We start from the raw sequence: 25,520 nt of genomic DNA, 5'->3' as shown, positions 1-25,520 counted from the left end.
TAAGAGATGAACGAGAATTGAGAGAGAAGAAAATGAATATTTAGGAAACTGGAAGAAAAGCGAGGTAAAGGTAGAGCAGAAATGAAACATTTGAAGAGAAGAAAAAGAAGAGGATTGGGGAACAATTTGAAGAAAAATAGGAGTGAAGAGAACAGAAGAGTGGATAGAGCACTGTGGAGATGAGGAGGAAGAAAAATGTGGAAGGATGAAGAGAAAATGGAATGGGAAAAAGAAGAGAAAATCACAGGAGGGATGGGAACAGGGAGAATAAAGGAGTGGTGTTGCAGGAATTGGAGAAAGAGTAGAAGATGAAAAAGTGAGAAGAGAAGATGAGAAAATTAGAGGTTGATATTGTGTAGTGGAATGGATAAGTAGTGGAATAAATAGATGTGGAGAAAAAGGAATAGGAGGAAGAAGATAAAGAGGAGGGTGGATGAGAAGGTTGAGATGAGGCTGGTCAATGAAGAAAAACGTGTAGGAAAATGACTGGATTCATTTTACAGTTGTGTTGTGAGTGATGTGGTACTTTTCCATAATGAAAACACAAATTTGAAATTGTCAACAACTTTTTATAAAAAGTGGTTGACAATTTCAAATTTATGTTTTCACGACTGGATTCAATAAAGAATTAGTAGAGAAAGAGAACAGGAAAAAATAGAAGGGAACAAGAGAAAGGAAATTGGAAGAATAAGCAGGAAAAAATTGGTCTGGAAAAATTATTACTTCAATGGTACGATTCAAAAGCATCATTTCCATTCAGCATATAAAATATCAAGGAAAAATTAAAAGACTATCAACAAAGACATGGAACAATACTATTGTATAATGGGAATGGTGCACGAGTCTCAACAGAAGTGAAAGTCAAATTATTGCAAAACAAAATAATAATAGGGTGCTGTATGATGATTTCCGCCTTAGCATTAGCTATTAAATAATTGCCTATTGGAATCATGAAATAAACCTATTACGAATATCATGGAATGTATATTACGCTCATACAGGCTTCAATTTAATGATATTAATTTCTTTTAAATTGTACGGTTAAATGCTAAGATCAAATTTATATATTTTTTGAAAATCACATAGGCTAATTTATTCCATTGATTCATCTTGTCGAAATCTAAGAGTTTAGATTTGATTGTGCAGTTTGACTTGGCTTTGGCTTTACTCGATTATTGTTTGTATTAATATGTTCATCTAAGTATGAGAGAATTCCAATTCTCTGAGGAAGTTTTTTCAAGCAAAAGTAATTATTATTCTCTTATCGAATAAATAGAATATTAATCTTAATGGATGTAATAAGATTGATACTAGTATTTCTGATTGACATTGTTGTTCTCAATTACACCCACCAAAATCTTTTAGTTACATCTCTTCAACCATTCTCCTCTCTTCCTCTCTTCAAACATTCAACTTCCCATTCAAACTAGAGTACTATCATAAAATGTTTCCCATCCCCACAACTATTATGCTAACACAGAGATGAAAATAATATTTTTGGAGACTAGGACTAGTGAGTTGCAACTGGATTAGACCTTGGAATCTCTCTGGAATTTATTGTGGCGAGTGTTAGGTTTCTAGCATCAAGGAAAAGAATCAGAATAAAGCACAATGACTCCTGGGAAGATCGGTGCTGGAAGGAAGAAGAGCACAGAAAAGAAAGAGGAGGAAGGACTTGGAAGAAAGTACTGTACTCTTGGCGGCTCACGCTGCTATTGGAGGATGAAGGGGTCACTGACCTCTACTCAGGCAAGCACTGTACGTGATGGCTAGCTACTTCCTCAACACTATAAACAATTCACCACTTCAAAATCAACTCAGAAATCAGAATTTGATAATCAAAATTGGATTTGAAGATTAATAGGTGAATGGATATGGAAAATGCTGATAGCCTCTCTCTAACTAAAAATTGTTGGAAACCCGGCTTGAATGTGATAATCATTAAATTCATGTTTCATTGAAGCATAAAATATTAAACTATAAATGAAACATGTTATTGATACCGGAAAAGTTGCCGAATGAAATCATTTCATTGACTATACATAAAAAGTTTTCAATTGGCGAAGGTCATTGTCAAGAATAAATTCAACTTTAATACACAGCATCGATTTTGAAAATAATTGTGGGTTAATTGTCCATTTACTAATAATAAAACAAAGCTATGAAGAAAATTGGACAATACGGTATTACTAAGTTTCAAACCATTCATCTTCAGTTTTTGCCAGAACCGCTAATTGGGGAGGGGCTTGTCTAGGCCAATTGCAATCGTTCACTTCGATAGGCCAAGGCTTCCACCAAAACTCTGAAAAGAAGATCCTCAATCTTTTCAATACTGTAAGTGGAATTGTACAGGCGTATGAATTTCACAAGTAATCACATTTTATAAATATTCCAAGGTTAGATTCATCGTTTCGGGAATGAGGGAAACGTAAGACAACATTCATTACTGGCCATATCAATGCTCTTGAATCATACACAGATACTTCGAGATCAAACGTCTTTTAAATCGACAAATATAAGTAATAAAATGATGGAGATTTACTCGCTACACATTTCACTATACTGACACATTACACTGTTACTGTAGCTCCGACACAGAATATATTTTCAAGTGTAATGCTTGCTCATCTACAATGCTAATCGACAACGAGAGGAGGAGATAGCATCAAACATCCAACCAACTCAGCTTTCAAACTTCGTAAACTTTTTCTAAATCCGACGGAAAACTTTATCAAAGTTAGCGATGATTTATTTAATCGTTGACTAAAGAAGTTAGCGGAGTTCTTCGTGGTGGAAAGAAATAACGCCAATGGAGCAATATTACCTTGTTAGTCTCAATATGAGGTTTTCGCTTCAAAGAATCTTTCACTACGCTTTCCTGTTACAGTGCTACCATCAAAATAAAAATATTATACTCTGATATTTGAACAAGTATCGAGAAGTCTTTTCAAGGATTAAACAAATATTATCGATTGATTGATTGATTGACTGATTGATCGATGAGAAATGTTTAGTATTGGAAATCGAAAGAAAGGAATATAATAATTATTATAATGAGTTCAAGCAAGAAAAAGTGATTCTAAAATTGAACGTTTGAATAGATTAAAAAACTAAAACACTTTCATTTTTTAAATCATTCAATTTATTAATATTCTATACTGAGCCTTAACAAATCATTAGTGCAATAAGGCTTGAGCAATGGATAGAAATGCAATTAAATGCAACAGAACCACCATTGAATATAATTTTAAACGCATTATTTAATTGGATATAATTGAAATACGGGATAACCAACGTAATTTTGAAGTAATTCACTAGCAGTAAATCTAATTGACAGTTGATATTAACGATTTATGAACAGCTATGTTAATGGATATTTTATTACCAGATTTTACAGCAGTTTTATGACTGATAATTGATTTTATTAATGGACGGCTAGTGGCATAGTTGTACATCAAGCTGACAATAATGCAATCATTTATCAGAGATTACAGGAGTCAAATTGAACGGAGTGTATTTTTTCTTCTATTCCATGTATTGCTCCTTTATATTTCATTGTATAAGCTCAAATTAGAGTAATTCGCGATAATTGACAAACATCAATTAAATAAGAAAAGTAATGTCGTTGAGTAATACAATTTCAAATACTATTTTTCTTCAAAAAATATACTGGAACCAAAATCGTTGGATCGATAAGAGATCAAAAGAGACAGTTTAATGAAATGTGAATTGATTTTAAAATTAGGTGTGATCTAAAGAAGGCTTAATGAATTTCAATTGGAATAAGATTCATTTCCCTTCATGGAGAAACATGATAATTCTACAAGACAAAAATCTACATGATAGCTTGAAAAGAGGCTTCTTAATCGGCTGAATAGAGACTACAATGATGTATAAAGATAAAGGTACACCAATAGTTGATTTAATAAACACAAAGTGTAGTTTAATATCCAAGCTGCATGCAGAACAGGCGACGAGAGAATAAAGCGGTTGTAGAATAATGAGGGTGGCAAAACTGTTTGAGGGAAAACAGAGAAACCAAGCAAAAGCGGGAAATTCAGAGCGCGCGGGAATACACAACTGATAAAAAGAGAATCGGAAGCAAGAGTCAGAGAGAGAAGAGAGAGAGTAAGAGAGAGGGAGAGAGTGAGAGAGAGAAGATATCTTGGGGCTGAGTTGTGGCTCTTCAGGATTCAGGAGCAAACGCAGAAAACGCTACACGGGGAGTAGAGAGTAGAGATGAGACCATACCAATACGGGTATCGAACCCTGAACACCAAGGTCACTGATGCAATCTCCTCCCCTTTCTTCGTCACCACACCACCTCCTTCGCGACCGATCACCTATCAATCCCTTCTTCACCACCCACACTGGCTACCTCTACTAAGGCTTCTTCATCTCCTAGCAGGCACATGCCACATGCTTAAACGATCATCATGATTCATGATATTCTTCACACATGATGTGCACATGGCTATAGTTTGCTCGTAAGAAAATAATTGATACATCATCAAACGACTCTACTATCTAATGAGAATGCAAATGATCGATCTCCAAGAACATGAATATATTTCTTCATAGAAAACAGAATAAAAATCTTAGTATATTATTAAATATTTCAAAAAGGGTACTGAGATTTTTATTTTTTTTTCTATTTCTATAAAAGTAGCCCTATACAGAAAAGAGATAAATATTTCTTCATATTAATTATATTACTGTGATTATTCTATCTTTCTATAATCTGATTATTCAATTAGATTTATTCCACAGTAATATTGAATAATGTTTTTACAATATTGTGAATGAATAAAAAAGTTATCTAATTGAATAAAATTTAGGAATTTACATGTGGAAAATTTCCAATTTCTTTATTCTTGGACAGAAAATTGGATTTGAATTGTTGAAAGTGAAATGTAAACTATCTTTTAGAAATTTTACTGTTTGTATTGTTTTGTATATTGATTTATTTTGTGTATCTCGTGTTGATTTGAATATAATTATTGATTGATTGATAAAATATGGAAGAGCAGTTTTCGGTTGAGCCTGTTGCTATTTCCCAGTCATGGCTACTGAATTTTAATTGTATTGAATAATTAACGGAGATTAGGGTTTTTGGAAAACGCTTGTCTTCTCTCCCTAAATTCAAATTCGTAATCTTTGTTCGTTAAATGAGTAATGAGTAACTGAAAAAAGGTCAAGAGTATAAAGGTTGATTGATATTGAATTTGTCACTTTATTACATTATTATCATGATTGAATACACTTAAATTGAAGAAATTATTCGCAATAGATTCAGTACAAGCCTGTTGATTATTTGGGCATCAACATCAGCAGAAAATAAAAATGTATGCATATTACAAGATTCATCTCGACGGAGCTTTAAAACAATCCGTTCAATTACCAGTCGAAAGTTGCTCTACATTTTGCCTCACGGACTTGAAATTCTTTTGTAATATCCACTCCGGATTGACTTGCTTTTCACTTCTGCAATAGCGGTGGAACCAGTTATGTCTAAATGATAAAATTGTTGTGAATATTCTATCTAACGATGCAATACTATTGAAAGTGCATTGAACTGATTTCTATCCTTGAATTGATGTGCCTGGATCTTTTGAGAAGAATAATTTCCATCATTTTATCAACATTATTGTCGACAGTATAGCATTATTCTATGAGAATCACGAAGTTTGTTTGGATGAGAAATTTTGCCATCTGCAGAGATCTACAGGATTTCGTCAAATTTTATCTAAATTATGATCTTTAAATCTGTTTATATCCATATTTTATCTCTAAATTTATTCAGTTTCTTTTCTTATCTTCAATAGTGTCTAAACAAAAACCAATCATTCCCATACAAAATAACTTATACTTTCATTCAAATTGATGATGACGCAAGACTCAAAGTCACATTGCTTCATAAATTGCGAGAGTGATAAATGACTCTAGTCTCAACACATTTATCAATATTTAAAATCAATAAATTATAATAATCATTGAAAAATCATAATATTAAGAGCCCCGTTGCACAGAGGCCTGATAAATTTCAGCCATGATTGAAGAATGCCAGGAGAACCAATCGGAGAAGGCTTCTTTGAAAAGAAATCTTCAAAATCTGTGGTTTTTGACAATTTCCTAGTCTTTTTATTTAATTTGAATAATTACCACAATATCAACTTCTCAACTACACAAAAAAGGGAAAAATCTTCTTCTCTGATTGGTTCTCATGGAATTAAATCACAGTTAGAATTCAACAGGGTTTTGTGCAACCGGGCCTATAGAATCGAAGAATACAAGATAACCAATCTTAAGAATAATTTTACTATTTATAAAATTTGGGAGTAGAGCAGTTTCGGGCTAGACATGTTGCTCTCGCCCAGTCAAATCGATATTAATTACACTCTTGAATATCCATGATGCATTCCAATTCTTATTTAGTTCCTACCAATGTACTTGGAATACAAAATGTGATCTAGGTACATTGGTTAATTGTATTACAAATGGTATTAAAATGGTTAAATGAATACAAAATGTATTCTTGGTGGATTGGTTCCTACTATATGATGGGATTTCGTTGATTTGATAAAACTTCGCGAAACAAGATGACAAGCTTCATATCATCAAAGATTATCTCGAAGATCATGCCCTGAAGATCATCCAGACTCGCAGGAAACGGTGAGAGAAAAAATGTGAATGGAACGGGAGTGAATGTGTGAGGAGTGTGAGAGAGAGTAGAGTTTCGGCAGGGTTCTTTGCTCCGTGAAGTTAGAGTGGTAACGGAGAAGACCTGTACCGTTAGCCGAGACCTGAGAGCTGTGAGCTGCGGGCTAACGGTGAAACAGAGCGGAGCGCTTCCACGACTGCTAAGCTGGTGGCTCACTCACATATTTAACTAATAAAAACCGTCCGAAACACAAATATAAACATACCTCAAATCACTAACAACCACGAGAAATGCAACAGTAAGCTCCAGCATTAGATACAATCGTTTTGTAAAAGCACAGAACTTTTAAAATCAAGTATCAAACAATCACGAGAAATGCTCAAGTATTATAAAGGTACAATCGTGTTGAAAAATAGCTTGCAATATCAAGTACTGTATATCTTATTCATAAGAAATGATACTGCAATAGGTGCACTCATTTTGGAAAAGAACTTTGTTGTAAAACAATATTGAAAATCTCTCAGGAATGGTAAAATTTAGTAGAAAGTAGCTGCTTATTATGTTTTTCTCACTCTAAGTTACTCCACACTTTTAACACTACAGTTCAATCTCATTTTATTTTTGTTAATGTGTTGTATTGATACTATAATGAATAAAAAAATTGTTAATATTTTTCTGTGATTAGAGAAATAGAGAAGTGAAAATTCCGTATCTCAGTGCCCCATTCGACTAACAAATATTTCATAAAAGACCTTTTATAACGTGTTAGGAAATCTTTCATACAGTATTTGTTTTCCAAATTATAAATAGGTAGGAATTATTTATGTAGAAGCTCGTCGAAGATCTTTTAATTTAAAATATTTGATAGTAAAATATGTCTCTAATCTATTCAAATTTATCAGCTTTTGAAATCAACAATGTGTGCATCAGTGCGGGAATCAGAATACATTTTTAATTTGGTCACATTTATAATCAAGTGTAAACGTATGCGAGGAACTTAAATCAGATCTGTGTTTGGAAAAAAACATGACCGGTCGGTCATTATTAAGCAGATTAATACATTTTTAGCTTCAAATAGCAAATGACGAATATGAGAACAGTCAAGTTCAATGTACTGCGTTGTAACTTCATTATTCACTACTTCCACTTCTATGACAAATAGAATGAATTAATATAACAAATTTAACCTCATTTTTAAAGTTATTCTTTACATTTTTTTAGAACTACGACACTAGGACTGAAGGCTTTCAAATAATAATGAAATTAATACTACGACAGCGGACTGTAATAGGGAAGGTGGGATGGCAATATGAAACTTTGATTATCTACTGTTGAATTCTGTGGGTTCGAATCCTGCAATATCATGGTTGTTCGACCATAACCCATGTACAAGCAAAGAAATAAGGCATATGAGAACATCACTCAGCAAAAATTAAAATAATAAGTGATAGCAAATAGTCAACATTGATAATTATATTATAATTTTGATTTGTGATTGTCAATGAAATAAAATAAATAAATGAATATTCTTGAAAGATCACCATTCAATTTGTGTATGGTGTGAAGAGGGGTTGCCTATCTTTCCCCTTCATACTCCATGATTCCATGAAGTACAGAGTAGGGAAATGAATGAAGAGGAGATAAAAATTATCTTCGTCGTTTTTTCCTGACTTTGAACCAAATTAACAATTAATGAAAATAATTTCAGTCATTGGTCTCTATTTTCAATATGACATTTTGTCTGTAGTATAAATACACCTTCCAATTGAAAAATAGTAATGCTTCGTTAATTTGAGTAATTTGCTAAATGTTAATTGCTATTTTGCATATACTAAATTTATTTCTCAGTTCATTTTATTATCAATACCATCCACTGTTTCTCTTCAAAATAATTCTACCATTTATTACCCAAATAAAATACAATATCAAAGTTTCTTTGCTAGCACTTATCATTATCACCCTCATCTTATCATACTTCATTCAAATAAGACCGCTCGATCTCTTATCATCTTCTTTGATACCACATCTCGTTCATCACTTCATATATTCATTCTCACAATCATTTTCAACTTTATTGATAAATGTTACAGAATCATTTCAACTTTATTGATAAATGTTACAGAAGTAGTTTTCCATGTTTTTTTTTATTTTCGAACATTAGTTTTAGGTTTTTTAAATAAATTGTATACGAGTCTTATTGTTGTGTTAAGGAAGCAAATTTGGGTTATTACCTGTTGTTTTCGTTTGTAATATCATGAATAAATATTCATATTTCAATCATATCCATCTCCAATGTCTACCAGCATTATAAACTATCAGGTTTCACAATATTATTATTAAATTCATAGACGTTTTCAACATTAATATTCTATTTTCAGTTGCTCTACTCTCATTGTTTATATTATCCACTGATCTTCAACCAATTCAACAAATCCCTCTAATGATCCAATGCCCACGACATTACCATGATACATTTCATTCCATAGGCCTACTACTTTCATATTACCATACATTTCATTTCATAACATAACACTTTTAATTATCATGCAAGATTATTTAATTTCATTTCATACTTTTTATTTCATATTACATTTCGGTTCCATAATACGTCTCAACAAGGTCTAAATCAGCTCAAGGGATGTTTCATGGGCAGAAGTCCGTATAAAACCCGTGTAAAATAGAGCGGCTAAAGGGGAGCGTTTAGCAACAAGCAGTCAATTGAGAGAAGTGTCGCCGCCACAAGTATGCCATGTGGCATGTGACAGGGGGCAGGGCATGCAATGTGGCATGCCATGGGGGGCATTCGGAGACGGAAGAACCGTCGGCGCGTTGTAGGTGAGTGTGAGTGTGTGTGTGTGTGTGACGACCTCGGATCAATACATAAACACGAGGAGTAGAGGCAAAAGCAAAGCAAAGCCAGCGGACGACAACTATGACGTTCAGGACAAGAGAGCACTTAGCTCCTCCTCCTCATCTGCTCCTTCTCTTCCTGATCACAACATGACAATCTGCATAGTTGCCGCTAACTACCAACCAAATCAACCCTTCATCTTTTCCATTCTATTTTTCATCTCCAATCCCTTCATTTCGATATTGAAGGGATATATTTCCCTAAAAAGCAGTCGTTAGGTCATGTCAGAGGCCCTGAAATTGATCAGTTGCGACCTGAAAACTCTGACACCAGACCTGAGCCAGCCAGGTCACTCGAATATTATTATTATTATTTCGATATTTTCTTTGAGCTTCTGCAACTTCGTTAAATTTCTCATCCCATCGATCATCTTCTTTTGATTATACTCTGTTTGATGTATACTTCCGAATTGGTGAAGCACGTGTAAGATAAGGAATAAAATTGAAAAAAAATTATCAAGGATCCTTTTTATTCATTAAATGTACAACTAGTTTCAACTCATTGCAGCCAGTTTCAAGTTTAAAAAAAATAGAAATATCGGAAAACGAGTATTAAAAAGTATTATTAATGTATTTAAAAGGAATAGAATGTAATCCAATCCGAAGTAACATATGGAGTATGGAACATTGAGACTAAGCACTTGTATGTCCTCATGTAATTCAAATACATGAGCGTAAATGACAGCCTTAATTGATCCTTGAACTGAGGAAATTTTAAATCTGACAAGTATCTCAAGCAATGTCAAGTCCTAATTTTGCTTCACAAAGGAGTATCAAATACAATGGGAATGTCAAATCAATCATGAGATTTTAGCACTGTCAAAATTTATTGTTTGAATTTGATCAATTTTTGAAAATTTATTCAGGAATTAAATGCAGAGGAATCAACTAATAAGTGAATTTATACAAAGAGATTATAGATGAATCAACTTGAATCTGAAGGAGGAGAATATTAGCGGGAAATTTGGATTCAATTAGGGAATTTATGGAGGGAAAAAGATCATTCAAATTAAATAGCTTGTTCACCATAATATCTCAATAATGTGAAAACTTGTTTAGGAAGATTTTACATCAATTACATCTCAAGTACTGAGATTCATACGATGTTGAATCAAATGAAAAACTGTTACTCTTTGAGAGTTCAAGAGAAGAAAATGCCACAGTTGAAATATGAATGAGTACTGGGGTGAGTAAAATCATTTGATGTTTCATATGTGGACCAAGAGGCGATTATACTGGTTATGAAAACAAGCAATGAAAGTCAAGGGGAGTGAGGAGTGAGCCAACGTCCGAAATGGGGTGATGATACAGTTTTCCTCTTGAAAGTGAAACCCACAAAGTCATTCAATTAACTTTCAGGAATTCCTTTGATACATGAGCAGCATTAAAATCAGTACCTGACGAGCGGTTCATATCTCTCCTCATCATAATAATGTGATATCACAAGTTTCAACGTTTACAGTACGATACTTAAACAATGGGGTAAAAGTTTGTACCATGAAATATTGTATTACCAACTTCTTTGAACAATCTCTCAAGTGTTATTCAGTTTAATCAGTCATATTTTTATTTTGTCCACAGTAAGTAAATACTGTAATCAACCTAATTAATGATAACTTATTTGAACTTCAAAGTAAAGTTTTCTTCAAGTTTTCGTTGGTACAAGGTGTAAATACGAATGAATACATTTTCAAAACAATTTCGTATGAATGATAAAACCCGGTCAACATGTTTTGCTAGAACCGAGGGTCATTAAAGAGTTTTAGTTTGGAACTAATAAACCAATAGGCAAGTAGCCAGATAAATGCATACATATACGTCAAAATAGTTGGGTAAAAGCTTTCAACTACTGATAACAATATTGTGACGCCGGGAATTTGTGGTCTAGAAGACAATTGGCCGACTGCTGTGAAAGTATTCCAACACTGATAAGAGAGTACGAGATAATTATTTACATACTGTGTAATACTTTCGACCGAGAAGCTGACGAATAAATCGAAAACCATGTACTGATCAATTTGGAAGAGTGATCAAGTGATCATGTTCTTGTATTATGCACAGTGACTAAATGAGAGACTGATAGTCAATATTATTTTGATAAATTCTGTTCTACAAGAGAATATTTTTCAGGTTCAATCGCGTTATTTATATGTCTAGCAAGTTTCCATTTTACAATTTTTCATAGTTTTTCATAGCGGTATTCAAACCTCGAACCTCGACCTCTTCCAGGACTTCTCCGTAATGGATCAATATTTCATCCCATTCATTCATTCAATTCCTTTCCAGGATAAAAATCCCTATATTTTTCCTTAATATTTCTAGGAGATTAACGTATCATCAGTACAACATCTCGTACATTCCAATAGCATTACCTCACAAATCAAATTAACTTTCAATCCGATGAAACATTTAATTTTATTCCCAATATTTTTATAATTGATCCAATCGTTTTCTCTAGTTTGAAACCGTCTGTCAAGAGAATTAAAATTATAAGATATCAATAAAAGGCTGATTAAATTGTTTTCAAACTCGAAAGGGGATTCTTTGATTACATTTCAGGTCTTCGAGTCTAGTCTTTAATTTTCGGTAGAAGAATTTCATCAATTTTGAGCCAAATTTTGTGAATAGAATGGTTTTGGGCCAAGCCTGTTGTTCATTCCCAATCATATTCATCTGATTTGTAGTTGAATTCACTAATAAATTTGAAAAAAATTACAAATTAACAACTAAGTTAAGAATGTTAATGATTTAAATTTGAGCCCATCTCTCGTAAGAGGTCCGTTAAATGGAAGGTTCAATTATGATTTTATAATTGGGTTTTTTCTGCTCTCATGTATATACATGTATGTGTAATATTGTATTATGAACAATTTATTTTCATTTTCTCTCATGTATGTATGTGTGTGAGTAAATTATTGTTTGTTTTCTTTTTGGCAATAAATGAATTTGATTTGATTTTGATGATTGATTCATTCAAAATAATTTATTCCTCCAGAAATTAAGTACTCATTTCCATCAGGATCATCGATTGGGGGATGCCAGGATTTCAGTCCAAACAATTAGATTTATTATTAAATCTATCAGTATCTATCAGCGACCACATAGTACAAATTGTATTATGTATTATTTTGTATTATGTGGCCGCTGGTATCTATAGCATTATTTGTTCAGAAAACGTCGTTCGTAAACATTTCAACGGAATATCAAGATGCAACCAAGAGAGGCCCCAAGCCCAAGCCACCATACCACGGCCAGAGCCAGAGAGCGCTTGACGCTATGCTATGCGCCTCTGCCCTCCAAGCGGATAAAGATATTATTGTAAACGGAACAAACGAACGCACACGACGGAAGGAGTAGACAGCAGCAGCAGCATCTTCTTCTTCGCTCCATCATTTTGGCAACACTGTTAACGAGGCGTAACCATGGCAACGGGTGGTGGAATAGAGGTCTCCCGACTACGTCACAGCTACGTCACGCCGTGACGTCACAGCCGCCGCCGTCTAATTGTGTACAACTGCGCTGGAATGTGAGTGTGAGCCTCTTCACAGCTCACAGCTAGCTAGCCAACCTTTCACAACTCTGTTTACGTTTTATTATACGCGTTGATACCACGCGCCGCCAATGACGCCAATTGATAATAGACATCCGCGATCGGATAAAGCACCAAAATCACACCAACATTGCTACCAATCCTAATTACTATTGTTACAATACACGCCAATTGTTAGTGGAAACACTTTGTTGAATGAATTCTGCAATACCGCACCAATGAACAATGAATAGAACAATGAAGCACTCAATGATAGACTGCGGCCACAAACTGAACGCAAAAACGTTTCACGTAAATCTCTGATAATATTCAGTATCAAAACTCAATCAATCATTCTTGTATTGCGAAAACTTACAACCCTCCAATGTCCAATCTTTTATACCAAAACAATTATTGTTAAGCATATAACCAAAAATCTATATTAACCTTGACGAGAATTGTCAAAATTGTTCTTCCTTATTCTCAAAAAATATATTTATTCATTCTCATTCTGTTGGAGTTGAGTTCTTGAAGCCTGGCCCCACTTGACATGAATGTGAGCTATTTTGATGATAACCAGATAACTGAAAGAACTATCTAGCCAAGGCTAGAAGAGCCTATCCCATTCTTTTTCTATTTATAACTCATTCAATTATCCTCTTTGGTCATATCTCATATATCATATCTCGAGTAATGAATTTCCAAGTCGAAAGAAAAAGAAGTTTCGATTTCCAAATATGTAGACACTTCCTCCATATTCCTATCAGATTTAATTCCTATCAGAATTAGTTTGATCATAAAATTGAAACACCATTATAAACTTATAAAACTTAGATTGACCTGAATTTAATTGATTTGATCATACATTTGAAACACCATTAGAAACACTTGGAACATTGGGTTGCTCATACATCCATTCTACTACACATTTCCCACAAATTCAGAGAAATCCTTCAAGAAGCATCTCGTTATTTTTTGCAGAGAGGTTCATGGAACTGGGATTACGTCTTGGCAAAGAATGAGGGAGGGATGAGCCTCAGACACCTCCACTAATTCCACACATCCCACTGAGAGTGTGAGTGTGTGTGTGTGTGTGTGTGCTTCCAGACATCTCTCACTGACCCAGATATCACTGAAACAAACTCTCTACTCCTCTTCCTCACCCTCATAATCTTCTCACTGTCTTCTGGCTGCATCTCTTAATCAACGGTCAATTAAGCAGCACCGACGCACTTGTCTGATCAATAATCAACAACACAACGCCGCATTGAAGGTAGTTGGGCTGGCTATGCAAAGCAGAAGGGTTGATACCTGGGAAGGGAGGTTGTTTACAGGTTGCTAAATGATCGAAGAATAGGGATGGGGTGCACTGGACCTCGTCCCTAGTTCTGATTTAGTGAATTAAGATACGGTGCTTACGCTACATCGATTCCTGGGTAATATGCCTTCTTTGAGAAGAGTTCAAAAATGTTATTACATTCCCAAATAAATCTTGATTCTGTTGAATCTCATCAATTATTCTCGTTCGAAATTTGAACTAATCAAATATTTTTATGTGAGAAAACTAACAATTAGTTACTATGTTATAAAACATCTGAATTCATCCGTACCATTTGAGCTCTAAACACCAACAAAATGTTTCAAATAGCCTTGAGGATTGTGAGATCAGAAAATGGATCCTCAAGCTTTCAACAGTAGAGCATCTCAATCTATCAGTAAACATTTCTCCTGCTTGGATACATTATTTTGAACATCATCGATAAGTTTTCAATCAACAAAGACCCACTGAAGCATACAATACACACAGAATAACTTTATTAACACATACTAACAGTAATAATTATTCATAAAATAGAATTATAGTACCCTTAACAAATTAATAAAATATTAAAAAACAAGAATACAAATTGTAATGTAACTACTAGTTTCGGTGATCACACCATCGTCAGGTTATAAAAATAAATATTTTATTAAATTTTTAAGGGTACTATAATTCTATTTTATAAATACAAGAAAGTAGCCCTAAATTCATACATTTTGAATAATTATTCAATAATAAGCATTGAATAGCAGATGATTGTAATAGGACAAGCTATTCCCCTTATTATTTGGTATTACGTTACCTAAAAGCAACATTGCATTCAATTCCATTGACAGCATCAACAACACGTTATTGCCATGTTTGTTGCAAAGGGTTCAACACGCCACAGCAAGCCATTCTCTTTATACTGGTGTAATCTTTGAACCGGAATATAATCATAGCAAGGTCATCGAAATTGCTGTTTTTAACGATAACAGCAATCTGTTAGTGAACTACATGAGCAGAGCAGACGCGAGATAGACACCTGTTGAACAGTTCAGCATTCCAAAGTGAGAGAGTAGATGCAAGCACCATCCACCTATTATGGGCTTCACTGCGCATGTTTAGCACATCAAAAACTACTGAAAGGGGTTATTAGATGGGAGTGAATTCCCATGCAAGTTGAGAAAAATTTACTGTCAATACCACTTTATTCAACTTATAGAATTTGAACAGTTCCACACTATCAAAATTTATCCAACAACCACTAAATTGATAGTGGTAACGGAGTATTCCATGCACTATCTCCAAGCAATACCATCTCAAGATCCACAAGTTTCATAAAATGATACGAAACTGGAGCAATTCTGGAAAAATATTTCCTAATTAATAGATTACAGCAAACAATTTATCAATTTCTGGTAGATCAAGGTGAATGTGGCTTATTTATCAAGTTCTGGTAGATCAAGGTGAACTTTTTGGTATCTTTAGGACTATCTCATTCTTTGATGAGTGTCTTTTGAATTCAATTTTTGACGAAATGCTAGATATTTTCAGCCATATTCGATAAAAAATAAAGGTAGATTATTGTGATCCTTGACTTATTGGAGTCAGTGTCAGATTACCAAAGGATCAAAGCTGTGAAATTGTGTACATTTATATCATTTCAGCATTTATGTCATCTGGAATCAAATCGATCTGACACAGAACTGGAATGATTCCTTCACCAACTTGACTATGATACATGCACTGGAGTATAGTTCAACATCAGGTCAATTCAATTGGCATCAATCATTCAAATTTATCCTGAATACGCTAACCTTCCTCAATAAATTATTCTCTAAATTCGAAATCCAAAACACCTTTCAACAACATTCCAAGACACATCTGATAGTTCTATTGCCATCATCATCATCATGAATCAAATTCATCCAAGATTTTCATTTGAAAGCATAAAATTTAAACTACTTAAAAATAGATCATCCCTGCTAATAATTTGTTAATCTCCGTCCAAAAAGTCGAGCACATTTTCCATTTTCAATGCATCACTCGACAACATCTATACTATGTTTCTAATTTCTCATAATCACAATTCAAAAAACCTTTTATCTTCATTTAATCTCCACTCAACAACTTATATAAAAGCCTACAATAATTACTGATTTGAAATGAAACATCCTTCCTAATTCAGTTGAACTTCTATGTAACAATGTGTTCATCCAGACAAAAATGTACTGGTAAAATTTCGTTAAACCGAGATAAATAAACAGTAGAAACTTAAAAATGTCAAGAGAAAGAATTCGTTATTTAGAGAGCATATCTTCGAAATTCGATCAAACCTTTCATGTGTATAGTTCAAGAGAATTCGTTATGTAGAAGATTTTATTACTTGGAGATTGGTTAATCTCTTTTCCAAATTCAATCAAATCTTCCATCTTCATTGTTTCATTGAATTCGTAACGTAGAAGATTTCGTTACTCAGAGATTGTTTAATCTATTTTCCAAATACGATCCGTAATTTATTTGTAGAGATTGGTGAATCTCTTTTCCAAATGCGATCAAGTCTTGCATGCTGATTGAATGATCCCTCGTCAAGGGCAAGAATGTGGAGGCACGCAGGCACGCTTAGTGGCGCTACTAGCACTGTGATAGAAGTACGCGTGTCAGTTGGCGTTTGCGTTGGCCTATTGCTCGCTCTCGGTGCCTCTTGCCTCTTTGCACCCGCACCCCATCCCCATCGGTGGCTCTCTTGGCCGCCTTGTACCCACACTCACACACACCACTTAATCAATACTCCATCATCCCGCAACAATCCGCGGCACCTAGATGGACAGGGGGCGGGTGGAAAAGGGGTACCGTGTTTCGCCACCACGGCAGCTAACCGTTTCCCGGATTCTTTCCCTTACGGGACCCAAAATCAATACATCCCTCTCGCTTGCGCCCCCTTGTCCGATTACCCTACCACCACCCCCAGAGGCGTAGGCTTATTCGCCGCTACGTCGACCGACACGTTTTGCCAGCGCACCACACCGCGTCACCACGCCAACCTCCCCCACCTCACACCCCACTCACGGTACAGTATTGATGCCCGCATGCTTATGCTCCTTACCTTCCCCCTTCACCCTACAACACAGTCTGTTCCTTCTCATCCCTACAACTTTCTTCACCACCACCCTCCCACCCAAACACGACGACTTTCTTCGGCGCGCTACTCTCTGACGACAGAGCTGTTGCACCAATCCTTTCTTTCTCTGTGTGTGGGTTTTTGTGTGGCTGCTCGTCGTTTGCCCTTTCAACATTATATATCGGAAATCTCAAACATATCGCCGCCGCCGACGCCGCCTCACGCAACACTTGTCGCCCTCCTATGATGACAATCTCTTTCCGAAATTGCCGGACAAGTGATTTGATGAGATTATCCCTATTAGTTGAAATTTTGATAGTTAGATTACCTAGATGGAATACGCCTGAGTGAATTTGTAGACAACTCATTTTTTCTCCTAGAAATATAAAAAATAAATTTATAGAAACGTCAAAATAATACTTGAAGTATTTCGGAGACAAAATTTAGGATTGCAGTTTTGAGACAGTAAAATTTCCAAAATATTGCTTTTTCGCCTAATAAATAGATAAAATTTATGATCAATGAAAGAAAGTGTTATTTCATCATCAAAAGATCGTAATATGATACTCATTCAATTCAATTGACTGTTTCTATTTGATAGATTCAAACAACTTATCAGCCAATGAAATATTTCAAAATCAATCTGGTTTTATCTCTCAATTTTTTCCAACTTCAACGAATTTATTGGATAAAATTGATAGCTAGCATGTCGTTCCTCTACATTTCATAATAACAGTTTGTGAATGGATGAATATGGAATATATTAAACGGAAGCCTGCCTTTGTTGTTGACCTATTTTCCAAAATTGGGACAATCACTGAGTAAATTAATTCATTGAATTGGAATTACTCAACTTATTTCTATCAATTCATTTGTCGCCAGATTTCAATATTGTATACTAAGAACAAATTAATATGAATATGTTACACAATAATATTAAATTAACAATGTTTTGGAGTGAGCAAACATGAATGAAAGAGACCAATGCAAGTGGCCCATGAAATCACCGAATGATAGAGAGAAAGAGCACACTACAAACAGCTTGCAAAAGCTCTAATTACGAGTGTCCCAATTCACTGGAGCGAAAGAAAGAGTGACGATAATGAAGAGAAAGGGGAACTACACATCGAAATCAACAAGTTGGGAGAAGAAGTAGGATAAAGGATAGTTGGCAAAGTTAGGGGAAGATTTGGACAAGTTACTTTGTTGAAAGGGATGCTTAGTGCTAAGGCTCTCTTGAAAGGGGATGCTAATATGGCTACTAATGACAGCACGTTTGTACACATCATATTTTTAAGTTTCCCAGATAGGTGTATTTTCCAAGTATGTGGTGCTTAAACCTAATTACTTTAAATGGGAACTTTAAAATCACTTGGAACTTCCTAATTAGTTTAAATCAGATCATTCCAAATTAACTCAATATTTTATGAGAATTGGAAAGCAAAAAATTTAGTTAAGTTTTATTATAAGTTTTAATACTGCTTAGGTAGAATAGTCTACAATATTTTTGTGTTAATGACAGGTTTCAATTGAGAGTCTCAATCAATGAAATGTTCTTTACAATATATACTTCTCTAAGATAAAATTATTATTTTAAATCGTCAAAGTTCATTGAAAAAACTATCATTCATCTACTTCTTTCTCCATATAATTGGTATGATAAGGATTTTGCATTGGATTAGTTTGATGAGAATTTTTTAATAAAGCTATCAAATTTAAAGGAATGATATGAACCAACATCTTCTGAGATCTTCCAGCAATTTTATTCTTCAACTTTTTTACTGTTGGTTTCATGTAAACTCTGAAAGGGAACCACTTTTTATAGGGAATGTGAATCACACAAATGGAGTAATGTTGATAACAAAGGCCATTATTTCTGTTTAAATCGTGCATCACAATAATAGCTCCAAATCTCAAAATAGACATTTTTCCTGCAATGAGATTCCATGAAAACGCAGTTGAAATCAACGTTCTATTTCAATTGAGCAAAAACAATTCAACCTAAAAAAGTAATTTCCATTGAATGGAACGAAATAGCACATGCCACAGAACAAGTGACAGTGATGCTGCACAATGACAACAAAGCGCAGATTAAATCTCAGGAAGCGAAAGGTAAATATCTGTTTTTATTAGTCGACAGTTGGCAACATTGTTCAGATGTAAACAGTTTCGGGGTCAAGGCCACAACGAGAGTCGGCCAGTTCGCGTTTATTATTATATCCCACTTCAACTACAGTCATCCACTTTCAATTTACATGCAAAATAAATCCGATTAGCCCGATAAATGATAGGAGCCCTTCCCTTCTACCTGTACCTGCCTCACTTTTATTCACTCATTACCCGGAAATATTTCAACTAAATATTATTGCTTTGGCCAACTGACTGACGTTGTGATCACCGTATCACAGGAAAATGTTTTCGAAATGAATTTTCCTCCATTGCAGTACAGTGGAAAGTGAAAAGGTCAATGTCCAACAAGCAGATGAAAATCTTTCATTTTGTTCATACTAGAATGATTGAGACTGGAAGAAACATTTGTAAAGTGCAGTGGGTAGCAGAATGGAATAATAAATTTATTTTGTACGTTTTGATAATTGAAATTTGATTCCATAAAAAGCATGAGGAAATAAATATGTTGATGACCTTGATGAACAATATAACTTCAAAATTGGAGATAAGTTTTGAGCAGTTTATGGTTTTGAATTATTATTGAAATCACAGAGAATCAGATAAATAAATGAATGGAAATGTAGTATAAATAAATCAGAAATATAGTATATCCATAATACTGGAGATACAAAGGACGGTATATTAATCCATTTACTACAATTCACCCTATTAAATTTGAATTCGATTCATATGATTCTGAAATGGTTTTACACTAAATTGGAGGCAGGGAACTGAATTTCAATCGTCGCCTCTAACTAAGCAGGATAAGCCATAACAAAACACGATGACATAATTGGGAAAGCTGTCCTATTATTAATAAATTGGTGGGAAAAATGACGGGAGAGAAAGGATTAATTAATGGGGGAAAGTGCGAAAATTAGCGCTCTGGCAAAGTGATACACACAAGGCTGATAGGTTTGAAAACACAGATAATGGAAGAGAAAGAGAGAGAATAGAATCGCTGTTGAGAGAGAGAGTGGACTGGTGTTCATTGGGTTCGAGTCACGTGAGATAAAGTGACTGGAGCTTGCAACACATCACTAGATGGGTGATACGATCCATACTGAACGAAGAGAACAACTAACAGTGGACGGGGGAGGGGGAGACAGTTTAGTCGACCAAAACAATCTGGCCAACCTTGCCGACCAAAACCCGAAAACGATACGAATAGTCAAGTACACGATTCTCTCCGGAGCCCTCCACCCTCTCACTCATTCTACATGCCGGTGACTACAATTCTCTCACCCCACGACTCTTATTCTGTCTGAACTTATTGATATTTTGGGGTCGCAAGAAGGGGGGAGGAAAGCGGTGCGATGCGATGGAGAAAAGTGCATGGACTACAAGGGTGATGCTCTCATGTCGGTGGCGTGTGGCTTGGCTGCTGCTTGCTGCTGTTTGTATAAGCGGACACCTGCTTTCCAGCACACCACATTGCAGAGCGATCATTGCTATTCATTTGAAGCGATCTCTCAACTAAACGTTCAAACTGAATGTAATGAAGAAACTAAAATAATTCTGAAGTATTGCAATTTTTTAAGAATGTGGTATTTTTAATTTTCGTAGAATATGAAATATTTCTTGAAAAGTGAGAACTAGAAATGTTCTCGAATGTGGAAATGAATAGTTTTGTTCGAATCCGATGATATATTTTAATTGTATTTGATGTACTACAATAATTACTAAATTCCTATAACAATTTTTGAATTTATTAGATTGATAAATTATTACTGATTCAATGTATTTTTTGAAATTTCAGTTTTCGATAGCAATTGCCCAGCAATCATTATTGATTGCTAGTTATAAAACTTTTCAAAGGTGAAGTTTTAGTATTGAACTCATCAAAAATACGATTAATGACAATAATTACACAATCGATCATTTTATTTACAAGCAATCAATGAAATAGCAAGGAGAGTTCGGACCGATCACATAGCGACACCTACGGAAACATAGATACTAACAAAGTTATAGAGATAACTTTAATTAGATTATTTACTGTGGTTTAAAAGTTTGTTACTGTGTGGTCGCTGGTTTGAAAAACCTACAAATCCGTTGAAATCGAGACACAGCTTTCAGACAAGGAGAAACCAATAGTAGTCAAGCTGAAAAGAACACAGGTGACCGAAGTGAACCAAAGAAACAATGTTGACAAAAGAGGAAAAAACAACGTCAACCAATTTTTATTCTCTTCCAAAGATTCGTATTTGCCGTGGTTAAGTGCGCACAAGGTTGCATTGAGCATGTGTGTGTGTGTGTTGTGTGTGTGTGTGTGTGTGTGTGTTGTGTGTGTGTGTGTGTGTGTGTGTGTGTGTGTGAGAACGTATGTGTAGTAAATGCAGCTGCAACACAAAAACTGGCAACGTCGCTTCTGCACTGGTTGATGCTTCTCACAACCAACACCAGGAGGAGGAGTAGGAGGAGGAAGGGGAGGAGGAGAGACCAGGCGATCACACTCGATTGTCGACCTCTTCTTTTTTCCTCCTCATCCACCTAATCTTCTTCTTTTTCCACCTCATCCTCTTATTTGTTCCTTTCTTCCGCACTGTGGCGCGCTCACTTTCACAGGCCAAATCAATTACTAGAGCTTTCTCCTGCGGCTATACAGAATGCAATCCTCCCCGATTGAACCGTCAACTGAATAAAGATGTCAGGCACAAGATCTATCATCATTCATCAGTTTTTATACACAGTTCAATAATTGATGAACGGTTGTTATCAATTGTGTTGATGGTGGACGATTGAATGATGATAGGAAGATTAACTACAATAGAAAGTATGGCTGATGGATGGAAATACTCAGTAAGAAATGCATTACAATCTAAAATAGATACACGAAGAAAAATGGATGGTGAAAAGTTGAAACCCGTGGCGTGATTTGAGTACAATATTTTCATGGATGATTTTTTTTTTAGTCTTTCTTGGAATTGGAATTCGGATATAGTGGCTTTGGAATGAGTTTAATATCATATGAATATATGATACATATACAAAGAACCTAATTAGGATACATAGTATCAAAAATGAACAAACATTACATAGAGCTCGAAAATTGAAACAGTAATAGATAAGATTTGAATAATACAAATATAATCACAGTTGTAAAAATTGTGCTTCACAAAAAAACTGTGATTGTTGATTGATATAGTCAACTATAATAAATTTTATTTGTAGAAAAACACAGACATTTTTCAGTATGAAAACAATATTTTTCAATAAAATATAGCACCATTGATGTTGAAACAAGTTTCTGTTTTCCTCCATATGAAATTCAGGATTAGTTGATTACATATTTTGTTTTTATCATGGATTGTGCTTTCTTTTTCACGATAAAATCTCATAAATGATCGTCTTCTAGAAACCTAGCTTCTAGTATAGTATTCTTCTGACTTTCATACTTTCAATAATCCAATATTTTTCCACCGCGAATCTTCTTCACCAGCGAAATGGAAGGGTTGAAATAGGCGTGTTGTCAGAAAGAGGAGGAACCTCTTTAAGCGATGAAATCGAGGTTAGGTTTTTACGATCAGGCAGTAAAACGGTCGGTTATTGCGGCGTGCTCTGGGCTCCAGGCAGCTTACGCACTTCATTGACGAACGAAACGTGGAAAAGCCCTCTCCATCCCCCAAGTGCTTAATCAACCCAGTCAAGGTTCTACAGTCTAAATTGAAAATGCTTCCAGCCTCAACAATTCTTTCAGTATGAATTTAAGATAGTTGAAAGAAACAGAACACTTTGTTCAAACGAAGAAGATAAACAGGGTTTGCAGAGTGGAAGGAGACTCGAAATTATGGACTAGGTGCTTAGGTCTTACTTATTTATTTTTAATTTTTTTCCTTATCAAACGAGATTCAGGAAACTGAAGTAACTTTTAGCAACTATTGTTTTTTAGCTCATTGTATTACTATTCTTGACTGGAGATAAGTAATGGATTTCGTAATATAGACTATGACTTTTTAATTGGAATCAACAATTCAGGATGCTAGCTTTCAATCTTATCGAACATTATCTCAAGCTTCCCCAATTTCTTCCAAATTTCATTTAGTTCTACCAAATCTTTTCATTCTACACATAAACTTGTAAATTTGTTAGTGAATATGTTGAATTTTATGAAGAAACACCTCTAGTGATGATGAATCCAAAAGGCGTCTAGACCTATGACCAATTCTTATCTAAGACTAGATTCCACCCGTGTTAACTATCAAATATTGCATGAAAGATGATAAATCAAATGAAGAGGATTATTCCTTATACTGATCTGATTCCATTATTTGGATTAGGTCTTTGTTTATTATTTCATTAAAACAATATATAATATGTAAACAGCTCATAAAAATGTGTTAGTGAGTTTTTGTGTTTTTTCTGCGATAAAGTCCAATTCAATTCTTATTGTAAAAAAAAGATCTTCAGCCAAATATACAACCGTGTAATGGACGAAAGGGAACCTCCATTATAATCCTTCTACTTGGTGTTTTACGTTCTATGAACTCCAGCAAAGGAATTTTGACAAGAAAACGCTTGAAAAAGGAATGAATGGAGAAATATTTGTTGTTAATAATACTGTAAATTCAACATATTTGGTGACTCACCGCCAACGAGCAGTTCTTGGGCGACGAGGTTGGTGAGGTCTGGCTCCTCCCCGTACCAGAATATCCACAGCTCCTTGGCACTCCGGAGGGACAGCGGGGGCGGCCGGTGGTGAGGCGGAGGTGGCAGCGGAGGCGGTTCGCCCCCCAGGCCACCCATCGAGTCGAAGGCGGAGGCCAGCGATGAGTGACCACCGCCTCCCGACACCCGCCTCCACACACACAGGATGTCGCCGGCCAGGCACCGCGAGAAGGAAGCCAGCACCGGGTCCTCCAGAGGCGGACCTGCCGTCCCCACACCCACCCCTCCTGCGGTCGACTCGCCCCATACCAGCTTACGCCATTTGATTCCGCAAAGGTCCGTCTATACAACAACATACACAATCAGTACCTAAACATAATAAATACATGATAACGAGTGTTCAAAAAATACTACAACAATAAAATAAATTATAACATTATCTCATATAGACCAGTCTAATCAACAACAAAAATAATCAGTACCATAATAAAGAGTGTTCAAAGGATATTAAAACAAACATAGGCCACTTCAACACAATTTATGGACCATTAAACATAGATTTAATATGTATTTCTCTTAAACATCTTATTGTATTGAAACCTTACACCTCACAGCTATCAATTTCCCATCACATTGTTCATACATCGTCTACTAAGCAACACCCCAAGTTGTACCAGAAGAGAAAAACGATCTCCAAGAGCCAGTACAGAACTTTAATTATTTCATTGCCTTTTATGACTAAGTAGCATTCATAGTTATAGATAGATTAAGGCACAACGAAACAGGCGATTTTTCGCGAGCATAAGGAATCCACGAAAAGGGTTTCATTGAATGGCTTAAGGAGGCGGTTGGGCAACAAATGGAGCCATAAAATAAAGAAAGCCATCAAATTAGGGATAATCCGCGGGAGAAGTGGTAATGCGGTAATAAAGCCGGCTGTTTGTTGATCGGGCTGTGATGATAGGGCCGTGAAATAAGAAGAGCCAAAAGGAAAAGAAAAGAACAGGCAACGGCATTACACCCAATAACCGGTTTCCCACAGCTAGCACGTCCAGGAGCAGTCTATACAAACCACTCTGCTACTGAATATTTCATTATCACGTCGCAATATTATTACATGTTTAGTAGAAGAGGAATCATTCCACACTTTCAAGGAATAAACATTTGAAATGGTAATTTTTTTGTAATTAAGATACACTGGATTACATCCTCGAAGTAC

At 35.2% G+C, this 25,520-nt stretch overlaps 1 protein-coding gene across 4 annotated transcripts in view; it reads right to left on the bottom strand.

Annotated features, from left to right (window-relative positions):
* The window catches only part of LOC111056823 (mediator of RNA polymerase II transcription subunit 13), a 117,472-nt gene that overhangs the window by 60,028 nt on the left and 31,924 nt on the right, over nucleotides 1–25,520 (bottom strand). For all 4 annotated transcript variants that reach the window (XM_039436223.1, XM_039436224.1, XM_039436226.1 and 1 more), the window contains exon 2: nucleotides 24,283–24,643. In XM_039436223.1, coding sequence (XP_039292157.1) covers nucleotides 24,283–24,643 — 361 coding nt within the window. The remainder of the gene's footprint in view (nucleotides 1–24,282; nucleotides 24,644–25,520) is intronic.

This window comes from Nilaparvata lugens, chromosome 10 (assembly GCF_014356525.2).
Source record: "Nilaparvata lugens isolate BPH chromosome 10, ASM1435652v1, whole genome shotgun sequence".
In the NCBI taxonomy this organism is placed as follows: domain Eukaryota; kingdom Metazoa; phylum Arthropoda; class Insecta; order Hemiptera; family Delphacidae; genus Nilaparvata; species Nilaparvata lugens.
The sequence above is the reverse complement of the archived record's forward strand: the minus strand, read 5'-3'. Positions and strand labels throughout refer to the sequence as shown.